This window comes from Ammospiza caudacuta, chromosome 9 (assembly GCF_027887145.1).
Source record: "Ammospiza caudacuta isolate bAmmCau1 chromosome 9, bAmmCau1.pri, whole genome shotgun sequence".
Classification (NCBI taxonomy): domain Eukaryota; kingdom Metazoa; phylum Chordata; class Aves; order Passeriformes; family Passerellidae; genus Ammospiza; species Ammospiza caudacuta.
Genome location: NC_080601.1, coordinates 34,719,362 through 34,741,500, shown reverse-complemented (window position 1 = coordinate 34,741,500; position 22,139 = coordinate 34,719,362). Strand labels below are relative to the sequence as shown.

Sequence of the window (22,139 nt, the reverse complement as noted above, 5' to 3'; positions counted from 1 at the left end):
CGCATCCCAAAGGGCTTCAGACGTTTTTATATATGGATTTGACTCCAACCCTGGATAAACACAACTCCCACGACATGGAGAGCTGCACACCACCGCAAAAAATGGCTCCAGCCAACAATAGGACACAGCTATTGTGGCATGAGAGGAGAGGTGGAGGTCAGCATCATCAGCCAGAGGGACTCAAAGAAACATGGAATCGTTTAGGTTGGAAAATGTCACAGACATCTTTTATGAAAAATTCTTTCCTTAGGATTTTTCCTCCTGAGAAGCTGGGAGGCCTCAGGAACAAAATGTAAACAATGGTTATCTGCTGCTGTGGAATGCAACAGGTGCATCTGGGATTGGTGTCATGTGGTTGTTTCTAATTAATGGCCAATCACAGTCAGCTGTTATCATTCATATCAATCACAAGCCTTTGTTATCATTCTTTCTTTGTCTATTCTTAGCTAGCCTTCTGATGAAATCCTTTCTTCTATTTTTTAGTATAGTTTTAATATAATATTTATCATAAAATAATAAATCAGCCTTCTGAAACATGGAGTCAGATCCTCATCTCTTCCCTCATCCTAAGACCCGTGTGAACACCATCACAGGAAAAGGCTCCTGAGATTATGGAGCCCAACCCCTAACCCAGCACTGCCAAGGCCACACCACTGCCCTGTGTCCCCAGGTGCTGCATCCACATGGCTTTTAGATCCCTCCAGGAATGGGGATTCAAACACTGCCCTTCTATGAGGAAATTTATCCCAAAATCCACCCTGGGCCTGCCCTGGCCCAACCTGAGGCCGTTCCCTCTCCTGTCCCTGTTCTCCTCCTGGCAGGAGCTGTGCAGAGCCACAAGGGCCCCCTGATCCCCCTTTTCTCCAGACTGAGCCCCTGCCCAGCTCCTCAGGGATTCTCCAGCCCCTGCCCAGCTCCCTCAGCCCCTCCTGGGGCTCCAGAGCCTTCCCCAACTCTGTTCCCTTCCCTGGACACCCTCCGGCCCCTCCATGTCCTCCTTGCAGTGAAGGGCCCAAAACCACCCCAGGATTCAAGGTGCAGCCCCAGCAGGGCCAGCACAGACGTTCCCCTGGTGTCCTTTAACAGCACAACTTGAGTCATATAAAATAAGTGAAATCTGGACAAAACAGCTCCAAAACTAAGAGAGGAGGAGGCAGAAAGGCACCACCAGGCACTGCCACGGAGAAATGGAAACCAGGAGACAGCCAGCCATAAGCAGGAGGTGTTTTGGTTTGAGCTTTTTCATCCATGAAATAAGTGAATGTGTCTCCATGCTGGCAGAGAAAGCAAGTAAATCCCTCCTCTGTTCTGTAATCCCCTTCATTTGTGGATGGAAAGTCAAGAATTTGCAGGAAGCACTTTGCAGTTCAATAAAGGGATGAAGAGAAGACAAAAGCTCTGAGTTCAATTTGTGTTAACCAGCGACAGATCTCCTTCATGCTTCTTATTTTTAGGTGGGAAAGGCACAGATGAACACTAACTCAGCTGTGAGTGTAACTCTGGCAAAACATGTAACTGTCCTGGGAATTGCATTTCTGTTCTGACTAATTCAGCTTTCAGAATACGTTATGGCAAAACAAAACCACCAGTCACGAGCACATAAAAATATAGAATATCATCTACAATCTAGAAACTGCTTGACAGAGAGTCAAAGAAAACAAAAAACCCAGGCTGAACACATTACAAGCCTCCAAAAGTATTTCATCTATAGTTAGAAAAGCAAAACTGAGTCTCCTTATCTAAATATGGAGCATGGGAATCTTGTAGGAAAAAAAAGAAGAAAAGGATGAAGTCTTGTTTTGATATGTCACCAGCTTTTCAATTGCCTGGCAAGAGATTGCTGTTCTCCCTTAAAAATAAAATACAAATGAAATTACAATTAAATAAAATAAAAATAGCAATTAAAAATATGCTGGTGCTGGCAGACCCACCCTGGAGATGTGAATATTTTGCTGCATGGGAAGTTGGACCAGCACATTGTCCCCACAGTGAGGGCTACTAGAAGCTGAAGATGGCAGGAAACCACTGCTGCCTAAACTGATGAATAAACTGGAGTTAAGATCCAAGCTTTTTACAAGATGTTTCATTCTTATGGGTCCTGAACACTTCTGGAAGCAATATGTGGGCTTCCTCAGCCTCTCAAGAGGAAGCAGCATATTACCCAGCCACAGATTTCAAAGTGAAATAGCATTTCAGAAAAGCCACTTACATCTGGCGTCCAAGTAGTTTGTTTCTTCAAAATGTGGGCTGTTAAAATATTGATGCACAAACAGGGAAGTTTGCTTTCCTGCCTCCTCCAGTTTGTACACACAGGGGAAAATCAAATCCCCTCTGACCACAAAGATACAGACGCTCATTGCCTCAGGAAACCACCAGGGCAACGAGGGCAGGAGGTCTTGTTGATTTAAAAGTGTCAAACAGAGTGTTTATTAGTAAGATGCAGGAGAAACCTTAAGCTGAAGGTTTCAGCTGAAGGGCTGAAATGTCACCACAAATTAGAGATGGGTCACAGCCCCACAGCTGCTGCACCATGCAAATGCCAAATCCTGTCTGGGGTGAAGAACCAGGAGCTGGCCACACTGAGAAGTAAAAATCTTCAGGGCCTGCCTTGTGTTCCCTGTGTGATTTCAGGGTCAGTATCTCATGGCTGGGTTTTGAGCATGTAGAAAGAAGAAACCTCTCAAAATAAAGCCATTCACCCTGCTCCCCCCTTCATTTTTGTGGACAGAGCTCTATTTCTAGGGCTGAAAAGGGTCTCCAGAAAAAGCCACCTCCACCTTCCACTACTTTGGGCTTCCAGTTTCCATTTGGGTTGGGTTCTTTTATAATTCTGCCCCCCATTAACCCTGACGTTGTCCATTAAACCACCCTGAGATTTCCTCCCCTCCTGCTGGTGTTTATTTGCCAGCAGCTGTATCACACACTCTGATTTAACAAGGTAGTTATTTGCCTCGAGATGGATCCCACAATGCAGGTCTGCCAGCAAAAAAGCATCTGCTCCCTTTGGGGTGTTGTGCAACAGTTCTGATGGGTTTCACACTCGCTGCAGTATCACACGTGTCACGCAAAACACATTATTTATTTCACCAGTCCCTGCCTATGCTGCCAAAATTCAGCTTTTTCTAAGGAAATCTTATGAATTTAGCATGTTCATATCCAAATTGTCTGCAACTGCACTGCTCTTTTCTAGTGATGTGCTCTCCTCGTTGCATTTGGAAGAATAGTTAGATTGGATTCATGGCTACCACATTGATTCCAATCTTACTTCCTGCTTTCAACACTCCAGCAAACTGCTCTGTGTCACCACAGACACGAGAAACACTGGTGCTCTCTTTTATAGACTGTAAAAACAAGCACATTTTAGGACTGGAACAACTGCTCCAAGGTTTCTGTTCCTCATTGACTGCAAGATGTTTTTCCACGGAGAAGAATTTAATCAGGGAAACGGTTCATCCTCAGTGCTGCCCAGATTTTACCACCCTTTTCATTTCCTACTGCACTCAGCAAAGCCAAATTAGTTCTGGTAATGTCTCTGACCAGATGTTCACACCTTAGAGGGAAACAGCATCCAGGCTGCTGCAAAATCTGAGCAGCTGTAGGAATACCAGCTGAGAGCCTGATCCCAGCTCTGTTCCTAATCACAGAGCATTCTTCACCCTTCAGATCCTGCCTTAACATGCCACACATAAAAAAGAAGAAAAAACCCTTTTGCATCTTTGATGTCACCTTCAAATATTTTATTCCAATTTAAGAACTTCGCCTCTTACTTCAGAAAAATTCTTAAGGATGGTTTCCATGCCATTTCCAGATTTTTAAGGGGTCATTTGTACCACCCTACTGACTTCTTTAACCAGCAAATACATTTCAAATTCAACAAATTATTACCCTTGTGATTTTAAAAAGTCTTTCATGCATCTGAATGACTGCAAGGCATTCCAGCACAAAAATGAAAGCTCAAACACTGAACTTGAAAGGGTGTACAAAAATGCCCCATAAAAGTTCAATCTGAGAATCGATTTCTCAGCTGACCACGTTTCCATTTTAACTTTTTTTTTTTTTTTTGTGAACACATAAAACATTGGTTTTAATTCTCAAATGCAAAGCAACACCTGTCCTGTGAACAGAGGTGCCTCAGTCCTCACCTTGGACTGGGATTGCCCAGTGCCATGTTACCAGAGCTGGCTGGAAATATGGGTCTCCCATCCCTTTAAATTTCCTCCCCAATAATTTTGATAATTCTCAAAATCATCCTGAGCTGCAATGGGGGAGGCCAGGAGGAGAGCACCACCCACGGTACTGCCTTGTACAGCTGATAAGGTGCTTCCAAGGGCAGCTCAGACCAATTCCAGCCCTGTTGAGCAGTGCTTTCCACCACAAGCCCATCTGGATGAATTATCTTTTCCCCAAGCTGCTTCCAGGTTCTCCCTTCCCACAAGCAGCTTCCCAGGACAACTAGGAGCCATTTCGTCAAGGTATCAACATTCAAGCCCATGCCTGCTCTTTTCCTGAGTCCTCAAACTGCCCATCACACCAGTTCAGTGTCTCCTCTCTGTCCCCTCTCTCCTCTGGAGTTCAGGTTCCTGCTGCTCCAAGTCCTCTCCTTCTCACCACATCTGCTCTCCCCTCCACCTTGTACTTCCAATTTTAAAGCATTTTTCTGGCTGCCCTTCACTCCCTGCCCCATCCTGCTCACCCCAATGCTGCCAGTGCTCGTGCTTTCCCTTTGTTTCTTACTGCTTTTTCTTATTTTAAGATAAAAATGAGAAAACAAGCGACGTCATGAAAACAGAGAAAAAAACAACACGGCAGAAATATTATTGGTTCTGTTTGGTTTTTCTGCCTGGTTGCTGTTCAGAAGCTTTTAAAAAAGAAGGAGATTTGAAGTTGTAAAGGTGGCAAGGGAGCAGCAGGAGCACTCCATCCCTCAGGTCATCCAAGAGCTCTGTGTTAGGCGCTGGCTTAGTCATGAACTCTGGCACAAACACTTCTGACCTCGCTGGGGAATAGCCCTGAACTAAAACAACGCTGCAAGATCTACACATTTCTGAGTCATGTGTTTCAAATGAAGCATTCCTGCCCCTTAAACTTGGAGGTCATCAACTGAAAGAGCAAACAAGGGGAGCCAACGTGAGCAGCACCCCAAAGAGCCACGTCCAGCTGCTGGCAGCTCCATTTCACAGCATTTCCACACAATATCCTTCTTGCTACGTGTGCAGAACCTCCTGACAGCTTTTCTGCTGTGGCAGGAGGCACAGCAATGCTGACAGAGGAGCATTTGATATGGAGGGGGATCATAGATGGGAAGCTGCTCAGAAAACCTCTTGCAGTGTAAGAACATCTTTCCAAGCTGGCTTTAATTTCCATGCTCAAGATGCTCCCCAAGGTATTTTCCACTTTAGAATATGCATCAGCAAGGGAAAAATTTGTCCTCTAAAAGCCATTTGTGACTTCAATATAGGCACTCAAGACAGAGTAGCACAAGCAAAACACCCCCATTTCTCCTCTGAGACAGAGCTATATAAGACAAAAGGTGTGTGCAAACCAGCCAGCAAACTGGGGTGTTGTTTTTTATTGTGAGGATGCATAAAAAGTGCTATGTAATACTTTCACTACACTGAGGTGACAAAAGTACCACTGCCACCCACAAACTTGGCTTTTAAAAAGGTGTATCCACCTAGTTCATACATTCTCAACAACCCAGCCCAGTAAACAACTTGTTTTTCCTTCCGACCTGAAAATCAGCAACACTTTTTGGAAAGGAGGACGTTAAATTAGAGGAACAAAATGTGTCTTGCTTCAACGACTCACCTGAGAATCTATTTTAATTAGTGCAATGTCTGATTTTTCATCAACATCTTTAATTTTGGCTTCGTAAGTCTCCCCGTTCTTGAGCTCCACCTTCACCCTGTTCTTGTTGGTGACCACGTGGGCGTTGGTGACAATCAGCCCATCCTCAGACACAATGAACCCCGAGCCACTGGCTACAGGAACCTCCCTCTTGGAAAATGGAAGTCTAAAAGACAAGGGAAATAAAACATTTATTGCTGCAAAAAAAGATGAAAGGTCACAAATAATTCCAAATAACACACAGCCAAAAGGAGTTTGGTGAGTTCCTAATGTTTTAAGATATCTGCTGTTACTCTCATTAAGAAGATAAAGCACATCCATTACTTCAGCTAATTATTTTCCATGACTCTTAAATTATCTTTAATTCTTAAGCATGACAAATATTTATTATCGCAAAACCTCTTTGCTATCTCATGCCATCCATCAACATTTCTGTCCCACTGGCAGCTGTTTTCAAGAATTAAATAAAAAAGAAAAAAAAAGAAATAAAACCAAGACTGGGCATCTTGTTTACTTGCGAAATAATTCAATGTGAACCACAGCAGGGGCGATCTTCTCCACCACATCTGCAATGAAGTTGTATTTGTGCCTCAGGCTGTTGGGATGTTCTTGGCCTGAAATAGAAACACAGGACGTGTCATGAGTTCCTCAAGTGACTGCAGGAGGGCCATTGCAAAACACCTGAATTAAAAAAAGCTCTGAGTGGGTATCTTTCCCTTCCTTAAAAGCTGTCTGCAGCATGACCCTCGGCCCTAGATTCCCTCCCTGCTTCTCTGCACAGAGGTGGAGAGCTTTGTCCTTAGGGGAAATGAGCCATGAACCTCCTGGTGTGGGGTGCACCCCACTGGGCCATGGGGCTCATCCCTCTGTGGGGCACAGGAGGAGCACAGGGCTCATTCCCTGTCTGTGAAAGGGATTTTTGTACTCAGACGCCTCCCTTGCTGCCCTCTTTTTCTGGATGGTCTACTCAGCCTGGATGGTCTTCCCAGATTAAACAAGCCAGCTCTGTTCCTCTGCCAAAATACGCCTTCCTGGAGGGTTCTGCAGTCTCAGGCTGCTGCTTTTGTAAAATGCCGAGGACACAGAGGTCCTGACCCCGGTGTGAGCCCTCAGCAGCTGCTGAGAAAGTTTAACTTGGGTATAGGATTGGGCTTCCTTTCCCACCCGTGTCCCCACACAGCCTGACCCAGCAGCCCCTGCCTGGCACCTACGTGTGGAAGAACCTTCCACACACTCACAAAACCCCACTCGAGGCATCCTTCCCACCCTGAGCTCCACCAGCTCCACGGATCCCACCCTGAGCTCCACCAGCTCCACGGATCCCATCCTGAGCTCCATCAGCTCCATGGATCCCACCCTGAGCTCCATCAGCTCCACGGATCCCACCCTGAGCTCCATCAGCTCCATGGATCCCATCCTGAGCTCCATCAGCTCCATGGATCCCACCCTGAGCTCCATCAGCTCCACGGATCCCACCCTGAGCTCCACCAGCTCCATGGATCCCATCCTGCTCTGGAGCCACCCCCAGGGCTGTGAAATAGATGGGACAACACAATGGTTCCACAAAGCTCTGCATTCCTGAGCAGTGCTGCAACAAAAGCTCGTGGTCCCTGGGCATTCAGCAGGGGCCAGTGGGGTTTTCAAATGCCTCTGGATACCCAACTCACATTGTGGCCAACAGAAAACCTGTCTGCACCAAGAGAAGTTTAAAAATCTTTGGGGAAAACTCACAGTTCTGACACAGCTCCTCCTTCTCAAGCAGTTCAGGGGCAAAACATTGCTTTTTAAACTTGGGAGCAGCTATGCAAATTGGGAACACCCTAAAGAGTTATTTTGTGTTCCTTCAGAGGCGAGAAACACCCTTTGTTTTCATTTCAGCTTTATCTGGTGCATCCATCTCCTGTTATACATGCACAAGCCAAGCCTGTTACAGGCTTTCAGAGGGGTATTAATGAGCTGTGCTGCTCCCATCCATCTTTGCCATTTGGCTCCTAAATCCATGCAGAGATTAAAGCAATAAGCAGCTTGTGGATGCTGTAAGTGCCTTTGACTGTGTAAGAGGACAATTTATATGCAGAATCATAGAAGGACTATCTCATAAACCTATCCCAATACCAAAACCCCGAATGCCCTTTGCTGTTGGAAACACCAGAGAGGAAAGCCATGCAAATTTTCAAGCACACACTGGAGGCAATAATGATTTGGGAACAAAGTGCCCCTGCTTTTAACACTAACCAGACACTGGTTTGGTTCAGGGGTGAGCATGTTCCAGGTGAGTTCCCAATGCCTACAGCACACACTGTCCCTCAGGAGAGGGGTGCATGCTCCTCCCAAACACCATCTGTCACTCAGGGACAGGTTTTTTCCTTATTTATACCCTGTGAAACATCTCAAGGGCTTTTAAATGCAGCCAGTCACAAGCAGCAGCCACATAACCCACGGTGCTCTTTCAGAAATGTTTATCTGCCTTATGAAGCAGCAACATCGATCAGGAAACTTTTGTCCTCACCTCACTGTTTTCCTCAAGAGAATTCAGTGCTTTCTGATTTACACATGAGCTGCTGCCCTTGGGCTTTTGTCCCACAGAGGACATTTCTCTGATTGAGAAATATCAATTTACCAAACGATTTATATTCCCCACTAGAAATATTCAATATCAAACAAGTCATGCCATTGCTGTAAAGCTGACGATTATCACAGGGGCAGTTCTGGGAAGCTGCTACAATAAGAAATGCAGCCTGGAATTATCCACTTGCATTAAATAGGTGCTTGGACAGATTATCAGGTGGGATTAAACGTAGTGCTGGGCTAAAACTCCACAGGGCACTGCTGCAGCCATGGATCTGCTTTTTGATCACTGCTTACAAAATGATTTCATCTCAGCTGCAATGCTGTAGACATCCAAAGGTCACATCCTGCCCTTGGGAAAGAAAAAACTCCACGGATGAGGGAACTACACAGGCAAAGCAAAGCTTTTTTTCCATGCCTTCAATCTTTTTTACTTTTAGCCATTGAAGAAGAAAAAGGATGCCCAGGCTGTACATGGTGAGACTGCTAATACCTCATCTCAGAGCTGCCTTCCCTTGGAACTGGGGCCTACAAAAGCCAGGATTTCAGAGGCAACAGTATTTTGTCCATGATCCACCCCCTCATGCAAAACTAAACTGCAGAGTGAAAAAAAAAAGTTCAGAATTTGCTACTTTTGAAAAAGTTAGATAATAAATACTAATTCATGGCATACTGACCCAAAAAGCTCCCAGCAGCTGGCCACACCTGCCTGTTGCTTATGCATTAGGAATTCCTGCATTGTGTAACACGGTTTTGCAACTGCTCTTGAACCACTGCCCATTTAAATGGAAAACATACCTTTTTAAAGCAAAAAAACAACAGTCAGAGCTCTGATCTTGATGGATTCATGGATGAATGTTAACAAAAAAATTCCTGTAAACTGGTCTTTACCATCAACATAAAATCTGAATGCTGTAGTAAAAGTATTGATACATTGAAAATTATTTTATCACTGAGATAAAGAATAATGGAGGGCAAAAAAAAAGCTGATTTCTCTTTGGGATTACTGAGCTGCACATGGGGAGCTGAAAGCTGCACTGATCTTTCCTACAAGAAACCACCTTTGTGTGTGCAATTTACCTAACATTTGAACCCAGGCAAAAAGGACCACGTGGAAGCTTAAATGGCCATAAAAACAACAACATTACAAATTTAATATGGGCAGATGCTCATTTCTCAACCACCACAGGGCAGTTTCCAGCAGTGAAACTGAGAACATCACCAGGTATACTTCCCTCTTCTCTCTTACACATCTATTTTCCAGCTGCACCAATAGCTCAGGGCCTTTTGGTAACAAATATGGTTTTGGTTTTGGTTTGGGGGGGATTTTTTTTGTGGGGGTGGTGTTGTTTTGGTTTGCTTCTAAATCATTGAGAACTGGGCTTGAATAAAGCTCAAGTTCCTAAATACCTTCAGGCTCTGATGTTCAAATCTTCCCAGACTGCTCCTCTTTCTATTTATATGCTGTGATTATTGTGTTTTGTAATGTTTTTATTGAACTATTGCACAATGCCCTAAAATGCCCACAAGCACGGCTAAGAAACCTTTATTAATTACATTATAAAGATGATTGTTGTGAATTCAGTTAATGACAAAAAAAAAAAAAAAAAAAAAAAAAAAAAAAAACAAGCCAAAATATAAATAGGTTATAGCATGAAAAATTCCCAAGGCAACTAAATTCTTCAAGGACTTCAAAGGTGTGCTGGCTGCCAGCCCTGAAATGAGAAGGCAAATCTCTGCCAACTGGCATTAACAGGGCTAATAATCAGTAAACAGACTGCTAGGAGAGCAAGACAGAGTACCAAGCCATGAAAAAAAGCACACCCAGCTGTAAACAACTGAAGTAATTTGGTTTCATGAAGAGGAGCCAAAAAGCAAATTAAGATCTGGGTTCTGGTTAGGTCATTACTCAAAGTGGCATCGATGCAATGATGCTCACAGCTCACACATGCTGCTTTTGGTGGTTATTTTGAGCTGAACTGAGGAGAGGCTTTGGAGATGGAAATCTCACCAAAGTAACCTCTCCCCTTCTGCTGGGAGAGCTGTCTGCTGCTCTGGAAGGGCTGATCTTGGCATAGAGAAGAGAGCAGGTCTTCAAACAAAGCTTTGGGCACATCTCAGTCAGACATGGGGCTTTTCCCCACTCAGTTTTCATTCATTTCCCCTTTTTTAAAAAGGGGGTTCAGCTCTCCCCACTGACTGAGGTGAGGAACAAATCAATTATCCCGTTTAACAGGATTTTTTGTCTTAGACATGGTGAAAGGGGAAAAAAAGGCACATCCCAGAAATTCTGTCCCACCCTCACTGAAGGGCTGCAGTTCCTGGGATAACTAAAGATATCAAACTGCCCAGGCTGCTGAAAATGGGTGAGCTGATTTCCTCCTGCACTCACCACTTGTTCAGACACACACAGGGGTTTGAAAGCATGGCTTGGGATTCTCTGCAGAACGAAACCAAAAGGGCTGCAAGAGCTGCAGCACTCACGAAAGCTCCGGGCTGCCAGAACCGGTGACTACTGACACAAACCACAAACCAAGTTTTGCTTGGAGAACTTCCACCCTTCCCAAATAAAACTCCAGCCACTGGTGTTTGTACAAACTTCCATTCATGCCATAAAAACCTCCAAACCTCTGACAATGGAGACAAAAAACTCCAGCAAAGGTGCTCAGCTCACCGAAAACAGGGGGATCAGCAAGCCCTGCTGGAGAGAGACAAGGGAAAACATGTGGGAACCTGCTGCCACACTTTCTTTTTTTAAATTACAGAAAGCTGCAAGCCTAAATATTCCACTTCCTATACAAGGATAAGTTGTGTAATTCCCCAAAAAAATGGTATTACGCAATGACAACACTAAGAAAATAAGGAACAACACTCGACGTGTCACAGGCAATTTGCTCAAGAGCAGCTCTTAGGTCATTGGAGGGAATTTTGAGGTCTAAACCACAGCACCTTGTTAACACAGATGCCATTGCATCAGTTATTTTTCGCCAGTATAATCCATGCAGAAACTCAAGACACCTCACAGATTTCTGGGAGGAAAGTCTGCATTACCGTGATGTCCCTAAAAGCAAAAATACTTTCATAGCCTTAAATAATGGTAGAATAAAGTGCTTGAAACCTCTCCAAACAGTAAACTGCCCAAATCTGGTCTTCATTTAAAATATTTCCTGCAGCAAGAACCACTGCAAGATTAAAGTGAGGGCTTTAAGTGAAATTGCTATTTGGCATGAATGCACACGTGCAAAGGGAAACTAAAGTCCATTTTCATCACCATAATATTTAGATGATCAATTCCTTCTTGGCAGTGTTCAGCAAGGACTTTGTATTTTCCCTGCTAATCCAAAAGCAGAAACTCATTCATTTTAATCACTGATTTTAAACAAACCCAAAAGAACTGCCAAGCTAAACAAAACAGGGAATCTACACAAAGTTCATAGAACAGAGCAGCTCCCAAATTAATGGTAACACAGGACAGATTTCAGAGCAATGTGTGGTCACTCATAGAACAAAAGAAGGTTTGAGTAACAAAATAAAGGTGAAAATTTTCATTTTTTAATTGATATTCTACTCATTCACTACTGGCCATAAATTAATGCTTGCCCTGAGAAGAGCTTGGAAGGGAAACGTATTGAAGGAATAGTAAAGTTGTAGGAATAATTTGTAGGAATAAGTAAAAGCAGATGTTGGCAACACAAGAATGTTACCAATATCTGATGTCCCGTCCCTGAGTGTCCAAGAACAGGTTGAACAGGGCTTGGAGCATCCTGGGATAGTGGGAGGTGTCCCTGCCTATGGGGGGAATGGAATGAGATCAACTTTAAGGTCCCTTCCAAGCCAGACCACTCTGTGATAGTAAGAATTACAAAGTTACATGGAGAGAATGACAAAAAGAGTTCTTGTGTATTTATAAAGTAACAACAAAAAATATTTGAAGGTAACGAAATTGCAAAGCAGAGCCTTCAGAGAAGTTTGGTCCAACCTCTTTAGTCCAGCTTTGTTCTTAATGGGAATCTGACCTCTTTGGCATCCAGTACCAATCCTGCTGTTCAGGATGCTCTTGCCACTGAAAATGGTCAATGGGCAAATTTCTTATGTAATATGCCCACAGCTTTCCTCTAGGAAGTTCCTACATAATTTCAGATTTACACTTTCATTTTTAGCCAAACAGGGACTTCTCCTACCACCTATCTACAAGGCAGAGTAAGTGGGAAGTTAATCAGACGCAGAACATCTTTGTTACAGCTCAGCTGCTGAATTACTGTAGATCACAGGATTGGAAGGCTCTGCAGTGAAGGAATGCCCTGGATGGATGCATCCTGCTCCAAGCTGTGTTACTCAGTCTCCATGCAACTTGTAAAAAGCAATTTATGCTTTAGTGCCTTAGATTTAGCACTAAAATGGGCATAACCCTATTTTATCTGATTGGAACAATCTCAGCCCTTAGCAACCCTTGCAGAACCTCACAGGGAGAAAATATGTATATAAAAACTCTCAGGAATGCCAGAAATTCCTTTATAAACCAAGTGCACTGGCTTGAGTGCAAAACAGACTCAGAATTATAGCAGCAAGGAACAAAAACCACCAGACTTTTGAGCTGATGAGGCTCAAAGGCAACTGGGTGTCAGGCAGGAATCCAGGGAGGAGAGACAGCTCCATCTAAAACAACAGGAAACTGCAATTCCTTCTGTAAACAGCAGCGGTGAGGTGGGAGGAAACCCAGCCTGGGCATAAACAGGGAAGGGAAGGGAAAAGGAAAACAAAAAAGGAAAGGAAAAGGAAAAAGGGGGAATGAAATAAAAGGGGGGGAGGGAAAAAAAAAAGGGGGAAGGGGAAAGGAAAAAGGAAAGGGAAAGAAAGGGAAAGGGAAAGGGAAAGGGAAAGGGAAAGGGAAAGGGAAAGGGAAAGGGAAAGGGAAAGGGAAAGGGAAAGGAAGGAAAGGAAAAGGAAAAAGGAAAAAGGAAAAAGGAAAAAGGAAAAAGGAAAAAGGAAAAAGGAAAAGGAGCCCTAGGAGCAGGAGCTGCCGTTCCTGCAGCAGCATTGCCATATTCACACAATGCGGAGGGGGGCTCAGCCAGGATGACCGATTAATTAATTAATTAATGCCAATTAATTGGGAGCCAGAAGCCCTCTGACAATGGCACAGAGCTCTGGTGGCCGTGCCAGCAGTACCCTGCACAGGCAGCAGGAGCAGCATGGGCAGGGAGATGCTCAGACACACGGAATGAAGGTGAAGAACAATTCAGGGCAAGGGCAAAGAGTGCTGAGCTGGAAAATGTCATTAAAAAAATGTAATTCCAGGAGCCCTGTCTGAGCTGGAGGCACTAAGAAATGTAAGTCAGGTAGTTATGGAAAAGAGTCTGCCTCATTTCCTGCAGACAGAGGAACAGAGTATTTCAGCCAACAGGTTAAAGCAGACAATTCTCTTCTCTGCAGAAGGCTGAAAATACAACAGATGAGTCAGGAATAATTTCTCCTCTCCTTTTTTTTCAGCCCTGCTCAGTTTGTGTCCCTTCCAAGTTGGGTCATCACCCTGTTTTACCTCCCAGCTCCAACTGGCTACAGGCAGAGAACCAGCAAAATAACCTCAAAACTCCCATTAAGCACCAACAACATGGTAATTCCTATATCCCACATGTAACCAGCAGCTGCCTGATCGTGAGAGCTCCTCCTGAAATTATAAACCCATTAAGATCTCATTTTAAGTATGTGAGAAACTTTCACACTGCATCTTCAGAAGAAATCCCTGCTTAAGAGATTCTTAGCTTCAACTTCCAGGAACCCTGGTATGAAGACACCAGGGAATAAAAACAAGTTCTTGTTTTCATGCTTCTTGAACTTCTCTCTGGCCTAAAAACAACCCTCTTAAGGGGAAAGCCTATAAAAAGCTTCCTAAGATGCTGCTTTTCTGCAGCTGGAGGAGGCATTGATTTCACCACTTTGCTGTGGCAGGACTTAGGAGAGACATGGAGTTGATACAAATAAGGGTCAAATCTATAGGAAAAAATAGATAGAAACCCCTCAGAACAGTAATAAAACAGACAGCACTCCTACTCTGGGGTGTTGTAATTGTACAGTACTTGATCACAGCATAATTGCATTGCAAAAGCTTCAATAGCCTGAAAAATCTGTCAGCCTTTGGCAGTGTTTTCTACATCTGTGTCAAGAATCACTCCAAGACCACCCAGATTTGTTGTAATGTGGACATGAGAAATCAGTGAGTGGCTGGGAAACGAAGCTGGAGTGATGAGGATGTTCCTTCTGCATCCCTACCTGGGATGGGGAGCTGCAGTGAGGGGGTGGCACTGCCACTGTCACACAGCCCTGCGGCTCCTGCTGCTCCCCACGGAAGCTTTAAAGGACAGCAGGGCTCCATTTCACTCTCAAATACGCATTTCTCAAAGATATTTACAGTCCTAATTATTATATTCCCTGCTCCTCTATCAACATCAGCTATTTAAATATTGATATTCTTATCCCCACACCTAAAGGTTCAAAGGACAGCAGGGCTCAATTTCACTCTCAAATATTCCTTTTTTAAAGATATTTAGAGTCCTGATTATTATATTCACTGCTCCCCTATCAACAGCAGCTATTTAAATATTGCTATTCTTATCCCCACACCTGTCCTGCTTTATTTTATGGACCATGTGAGTATCTTTCATATTTATCATATTTCTATATAATTATATTTATATATTATTTATATATTCATATATTTACATTCAAATATAATATTTAAATATTATTTATAAATAATGGATAAAATATTGGTAAAATTATAGTTCATAAATAAAAATTTCATATTTTCATATTTACAAGTGGCTTCTGCTTGCCCGCTTTCAGTGTCTGAATACAAAAGGAAACAAGGGTTAGCCAAGTTTACCTTCACAGATTGAGGTCTACACAGAGATAGAGAAAGGGCAGACACTCCAAACAGCGCCTGTGCTGTCCTGGAAAAAGGAGTGAATCATCCCTGCCCCACCACAAATGTTGAAGCATGAGATTCCTGGGGGGATGTGTTTATTTTGGGGGGTTGTGTTTATTTGGTGGAGGGGAGAGACTTGTTTGGGTTCCTCTTCCTTCCTGGCGCTTGGTGCACCCACTCCTTCCCTCCTCCAAGAGAACTTTCTGCAGAGCAGATCGACAGATCATCGATGCTGTTGGCAGGGCAAAGCCAAAGCTGCAGCCTGAGAGTTTGAGAAATAGAGGAATGGAAAAGAAAAGTAATGGAAAATGGAGCAGCAATGCTGGCAAGGTGCAGAAAGCTGAGCAGGGACTCGTGAAAGCTCAGTTTGCTCTCAGCTCTGCTGCTGGCTGACCTTGAGCAAAGCTCTTTATCTTTCCCTGCCCCAGATTCAGTCTGTGAAATGGGGCAATGACAGTGGCTTCTGGAAAAATATTGAGAGCTCTCCTAAAGTTACCCTCTGCTACAGAAAATATTTCAAATTTTAGACCAGTAACTTCTGTGCATGGCTGCCAGATTTACTAAGCATTATTTTACCCATCAGTTGTCTGGCAACAAAAATCCCAGTGCTACCAGAAGCATTTCAAACGCCATAGCTCAGCCTCACTGGGGTTTCCAGCAGCAGTTCTGCAAAAGGGGATGTAGGAATTATTCACTGCACATCCCTCTCCATGTCTCACCAAAAAAAGGCTTTGCAACAGCGAGGAGATGGAAAGACTGAGAAACCCTGATGGGGAAAAAGTGACAGAGACAAGAATGAGGTTTGGTTGACCAACACCACACAGAGTTTTAGTGGCACTGCCCTCATTGACAGGGCCAGGTACCAGCCTGCAGGAAAGGCAGAGGAAAATGCATCTGCTCACACATGGAACCTGTATTTGCTTTGTTTTCATAAATTTTTCCTCCAGAAACAGAGCACTTGTAACAAATTGCACAGGCCAGCTGACCTCCAGCCTTGTGCTTCCCCTATCAGTGCACCAGGGTGTCTGATATTCTGATATTAACCCAGAGATTCAAGAGCTGCTCTGCCTGTCTGCATAATTCACCTCCAGTTGCTAAAATGTGGTAGCAATGACCTTCTCAGTTCATTAAACTTTAAAATAACTACTCACCTGTGTCCTGTCTCACAAGCTTAAGCTATTAAACTCCCCTGTTACCTACAGATATAAGGTCAACATCCATTAGTAAAAGATCAATTATTTAAAATATTATTTTATCAATTATATCCCTTTGATATAAGGGAGCGGAGGTTATTTTTTAGTTATATTCTTCTCTTTGCAGCAGGTTAAATAATTTGGGAATTACAATGACCTGCACACAGAAGGCGAAATAAAGTTTTTTATTCTACATCCTGAACACAGGCTCCAAAACAATGTCAGGTATTCACTTGGGCCCAGTTACAAGGGCAGTGGGACTCAGTGCCAAGTCCAGCCAGGGATCCTGAGGCCCCAGCAGCTCCTGGGAGTGAGGAATGGCTGCATTTACAGCACAAGTTCCACAGAACCCCAGCTTCTATTTCTGACGTTGCTTCCTTTCACTCCAAGCACACGTAAACTCACATTTGAAAAATATTTTCCAGCTTCTCCTATTTCTTGGACGGCAGAGCCCGAGAGCTGCTCAGGATCTGCTGCCTCCCTCACATCCTAACACCACTCCTGCTGCTTACTCATGGCCTCAAGCATTCCTGCCCAGTCCACAGGTACCTTTAAATATCAAAGCCCAGAAGATGAAAGGATTGAATCTTTCCTTGTTCCCAATCTGTGTTTACTGACTTGACTGTTTGAAGTCTGGAGACTACCAAATTACTGCCTGCTCCCCAGGAAGGAAATCTGGATGTGGAGAGCAGAAAAGGTGAGCTGCTTCTGACAAACCACTTCTTACAGTTGCCTCCTCTCCGAGCTGAATACTTGGCTTTGGAAAAGCTTTTTAATCCCACACTTGGGAATTGGTGCTCTTCTGGAAAGATGTTGCTATTTATTTCCATTGCCTTCAGCTGCCTCTTCATTCCCTCCCTCCCTGCCTTCTCCTGCTGCTGCAAAATAGACTGAGGAGAAGTTGGAAAAGAATGATGTTCAGACCACCCAAACAGCAGCCGAGGGAGGAGATGACATTTAGCAGCACTGGAATGGCCATTTGTGCGCTCAGACCCCAAAATCCTGCTCCTCCTGGGTCATTCTTAATAGACTTGGCACGTGCCAAGTAACCTGCCAAAGTCTCCCGACACTTCTTCAGCACACAAATAACAATAATAAAACCACCACCGTGTGCCTGTTATTATCTTCAGGGAAGCAGCTGAAAGCCTTGTTCATAACAACAGTATCAGCTTCCCTCTTGATAAATATCTGGCAGGGCTCCCAACTGTCACAGACACATTATCTGAAAAATCCTTTCCTTAAGATTTTTTCTCCTGAGAAGCTGGGAGGCCTCAGGAACAAAATGCAAACAATGATTATCTGCTGCTGTGGAATGCAACAGGTGCATCTGGGATTGGTCTCATGTGGTTGTTTCTCATTAATGGCCAATCACAGTCAGCTCGCTCAGACCCTCTGTCTGAGCCACAAGCCTTTGTTATTATTCTTTCTTTTTCTGTTCTTAACCAACCTTCTGATGAAATCCTTTCTTCTATTCTTTTAGTGTAGTTTTAATATAATATATATCACAAAATAATAAATCAGCCTTCTGAAACATGGAGTCAACATTCTCATCTCTTCCCTCAACCTCAGACCCCTGTGAACACTGTCACACCCAACATTCAGAGGTTTCCCAGCTGAGTTTCTCTCCCTGCCCTGGTCCATCCCTTCCTGCCAGACCTGCAGCACTGTCAGGCACAGGAATTCAGGCAGGTCCCTCTCCTGCCCATCCCCTGTGCCCTCAGCTCACTCTTAGGCTGCTCTAGAAGGACTCAGTCAATGACAAATGAGTTATTGGCCACAGAGGTCCCCTTCTCCTGCCAGATAATGACACTGAGACACTTGGATGCCTGGTGCATTTCAAAACACAAAGTCAGGCACTTTTGCAAGAAACTGAGTGACTTTTTTTTGCTTCCCCCTTGCTGTCTGTAGAGCTGTGAAATCAGGTGATGGAGCAGCAAAGCCTGTATCTCAGTGGTACACAGCTTTCTAGACTGAGCTACCCCTCACCTCTGCCTCCTCCCCAGGCAGTCCAGCTGTGATGTCCTGCTTAATCCAAGCCATGAGAGCTCCCAGCAAACCCCAGATGTGACATCATGGTGAGAGCACGCCTGGGACAGATGTCAGAGCCACCTGTGACAGATGCCAGCGAGCTGAGGGCTGCTGAGCTCACTGAGATACCACATTAGACATGGTAAACCAAATAAAAACATGAAAACATATAAACCAGCTCAAAACCAGGCAGAAAGTAGTTAGAAATGGAGAGCAACCAAAGAATGTTCTTCATCCCCAGGTTAATGAGGAAAGGACAAATCCAGGTCAGTTTATGTTTTACAGTGTGCAGAGGAGGGCACACTGTCCCGAAACGCCTGCCAGCATTTGTGGGAAAAACGAGGAAGGGAATAAAGCCTGGTTGAAGTTGTGTGCTGGGCCCTCTTCCCTTGGTCAGCAGGAGGGATTTAAGGCCACCAAAAACATATTTGCAGAAGAAAAAGAAAACATCCTCCCAGCATGCTGAACCTCACCACTGAACATCGAGGTCTCGTGGCAGTGACCTCGGTCCTGGGCGTGGGATGCTCCGACACAGCCACAGATCCTGCCCAGGGCACACTCACCTCTCTCTGTGCCTCTGGGTTTGGTACCAGCACACACAGAGCTGCAGCAGCACGGGCTCTGCAGGCCTGAGCATCCTCTGATGGAAAGGGAATTTTGTATTTTGTATTTGGTACCAGCACACACAGAGCTGCAGCAGCACGGGCTCTGCAGGCCTGAGCATCCTCTGATGGAAAGGGAATTTTGTATTTGGTACCAGCACACACAGAGCTGCAGCAGCACGGGCTCTGCAGGTCCTTTCTGATGGAAAGGGAAGATTTCTTCAGTGGCAGCTGCAGCTCAGGGCTGGGGCACAGCAGGAGGGGTGGCACTGGTTATGCTGGCACAGCACAGCTGGACACTGCTGGAGTCTTTTAAGGCTCATTTTGCAAAGGGAATCATCCCCCTCCTGCACTCAGACCCACAGCAACCTGCTCCTGCCTCTGCTGCTTCCCTTTAAACACTGCAGGTATTTGAAGAGATTCCCTGGGAATCACTGATCAGCACTAGGAGTGAACTGAAGATGAAAACTGAAAATGACAGAAAGTTTTACTTTATTCTAAGCAATATACACAGCATTGTGTATATACAATATACACAATGTATACACACTTGACCAGCTACTGAAATAGTGTGAAGTTTAAAAACATCAACAAAAAGAGCTTTCCAAACCCTTTCTCTGTGCTCCCATTCCTTTGTTTCCCAAGGCTGTTGCATTGTATTGACCGAATTATTTACGTAGGTGTTTTACTCTGAAAAAAATGGCTGGAGATAACTCAATCTTTAGGTAGAAAAAGCACTCCTGATGATGAACTCAAAATAAAATTAAAAATTAACTGCATTAAGGAGCCAAATATTAGGCAATGCTTTTTCAAAACATCGATTCAAGCACTTTACAGCCTACCCTCCATCCCTTTTTAGTTCAGGTTCTCTACATATGAAAAAAAAGCTTTGCTGGTAGCAATGTTTGCTCTTATCCAGAGATAAACATGTGGTGCTGGTTGGCTTCTCCAGCACTTTCTTTTTGTTCCAGAGGTGCAACAGGGCAATATGATTGTGTGGAATTACTCCTGATGGATCCACAACAGCAGCAGAGCTTTCCCAGACCGGGACTCTGTGCAGCCCATGCATTTTCTGTCCCCCCCACCAGAGGCACGCATTGCTCCCAGCTCAAACACAGCCCCGATTCTGCAAACGTTCGGCAGAAAAGGCTGAGAAAACAACATTGGTTTCACGAATCGAGAATAAAAATCACAAGGCATTGTCTTACACTGGGCATCAGGAAACTGCGGGGTGAAAAGTTTGATTGTCTCCAGTGGCAGCAAATGCCAGCAACGTGCCACGGAGCACAACGCAGCTCTGACACCGAGGGGACAGCCAGGGGTACAAAAAATTGATTGTGTTGACACCAGAGCTGTGAGCTTGATCTGTAGGCTGAACACACAGCCACTACACATCAGAATGTGTTTCTGCTGGAGAGATGATGGCCAAGTGTAGAAAAATATGTGTTTTTTAAAAAAAAGTCCAGAAATTATACAATTTATACCAAAATAATTAATCCTCACTAAAACAATGCTGACTTACTAAAAAGTGACTACTACTCTAGAAATAAAGGCTTAATTCATGCTAATTTTTGTTACGCCCTAATGGTGCTGAACAGCTCGGAAGGGATAGAGAGCCTCGGTTTACGGGGTTTAATCCAGCCCGCATTAGGGGCCGCATTTTGTGACGATCATCCCCTGCTAATCCCAGCTCGGCTTTGCCCGCTCGGTGTCACATCCTGCACCCACCGCTCCCACCACACCGAACGCTTCTCCGGGCTGCTCAGCCACGTTTCGTAACCCAGCAATGCCTCTTTACACCCTTTTCAAATAATTTACATCCGTCCCGTACTGAGTACCCACATTACATTGGGTCTGACCACGCTGACAACTAAAGAATGCCGAAGGAGAAACGCCACGCGTTGTTACTTATCGGCGCCCATCTCCATCCTCAAAAAACCCCAACAAAAACAAACACAAAACTCTAGGCTGAGCTTAACACGCTGTTAACAGGCTTCTCCCCTTCCAGCAAGTATTTTATTAATCAGAGCGCATTTGCTAAACCGGGCCAAGGCAGGCAGCAGCCTGCTCTGCCCACCCCTTTGCTCCATCACATCCGAGCGGCTCCTGCATTCCTGGCTTTATTCCCCGGGGCATTTCCCTGTCACAAAGCGCCGGGACGGGAGCGCGCTGGAGTTATTCCTCCAAACTTTGCTGGGCTCCGCAGCCGCACCCGCTGCTCAGGCTTTGCATCAGTTTCCCCCAGTTTCGAACTGCGCGTCACCCCTCGGCTGGGTGGGAGCTAAGTGTAAATCGGCGACAGGGTTTTTCACCCCCCTGCACTTGGCAGCTGCGGACAAACCGGTTTCTGGCTGAGCCGGAGCGGCCGGGCTGAGCCGCGGCCAAGCCCCGTGTCCGGCTCCTCCCGGGGAACCGCATCCCGAGCGGGCAGGGGATGCAGGGGCCGAACCTCCGCGCATCCCCCGCACCCCGGGCATCCCCCCCGCGCATCCTCACCCTGCCCGCAGGCTCCGCGCTGGATGGCGATGATGGGCGGCTGCCGGAGGAGCTCTGCGCGGCGGCTGGCGGCCCGCAGCTGGCAGTGGCTGGCGTAGGTGACCGCATCGCTGCCGCACACGGGCTCGCTGCTGGTGCACTGGCAGCGCCCCGCGGCCGCCCGCTTGCGCACGGTGGCCGAGGCGGGCACGGCTCCGGGCGGCAGCACGCACTGCAGCCCCTCTCCGCAGGGCGGCCCCGCGCCCCCGCACGCCTCGCCCTCCTCGGCCCCGCACACCCGGCAGCAGCCGCAGGCGTCGGGCACGGGCCCGCCGGGACACGCTGCGGGCAGCGCCGGGCAGCGGGAGCGATCGCAGCGCTCGGGGCAGGCGGGCGGCGGCGCGGCCAGCAGCGACGGCAGCGCCGAGGGCAGCAGGGCCGCCAGCAGCAGAGTCCAGCCCCGCAGCAGCGGCATCGCGGCGGCTCCGGGGCGGCGAGAGC

The 22,139-nt window shown here is 45.6% G+C and overlaps 1 protein-coding gene across 1 annotated transcript in view; it reads right to left on the bottom strand.

Annotated features, from left to right (window-relative positions):
* HTRA1 (HtrA serine peptidase 1) overlaps nt 1-22,139 on the bottom strand; it is a 34,569-nt gene extending 12,430 nt beyond the window's left edge. The window contains exons 1-3 of the mRNA XM_058810148.1: nt 21,660-22,139; nt 6,362-6,461; nt 5,809-6,013 (exon numbers count right to left, since the gene is read on the bottom strand). Coding sequence (XP_058666131.1) covers nt 5,809-6,013; nt 6,362-6,461; nt 21,660-22,113 — 759 coding nt within the window. The 5' untranslated portion in view covers nt 22,114-22,139. The remainder of the gene's footprint in view (nt 1-5,808; nt 6,014-6,361; nt 6,462-21,659) is intronic.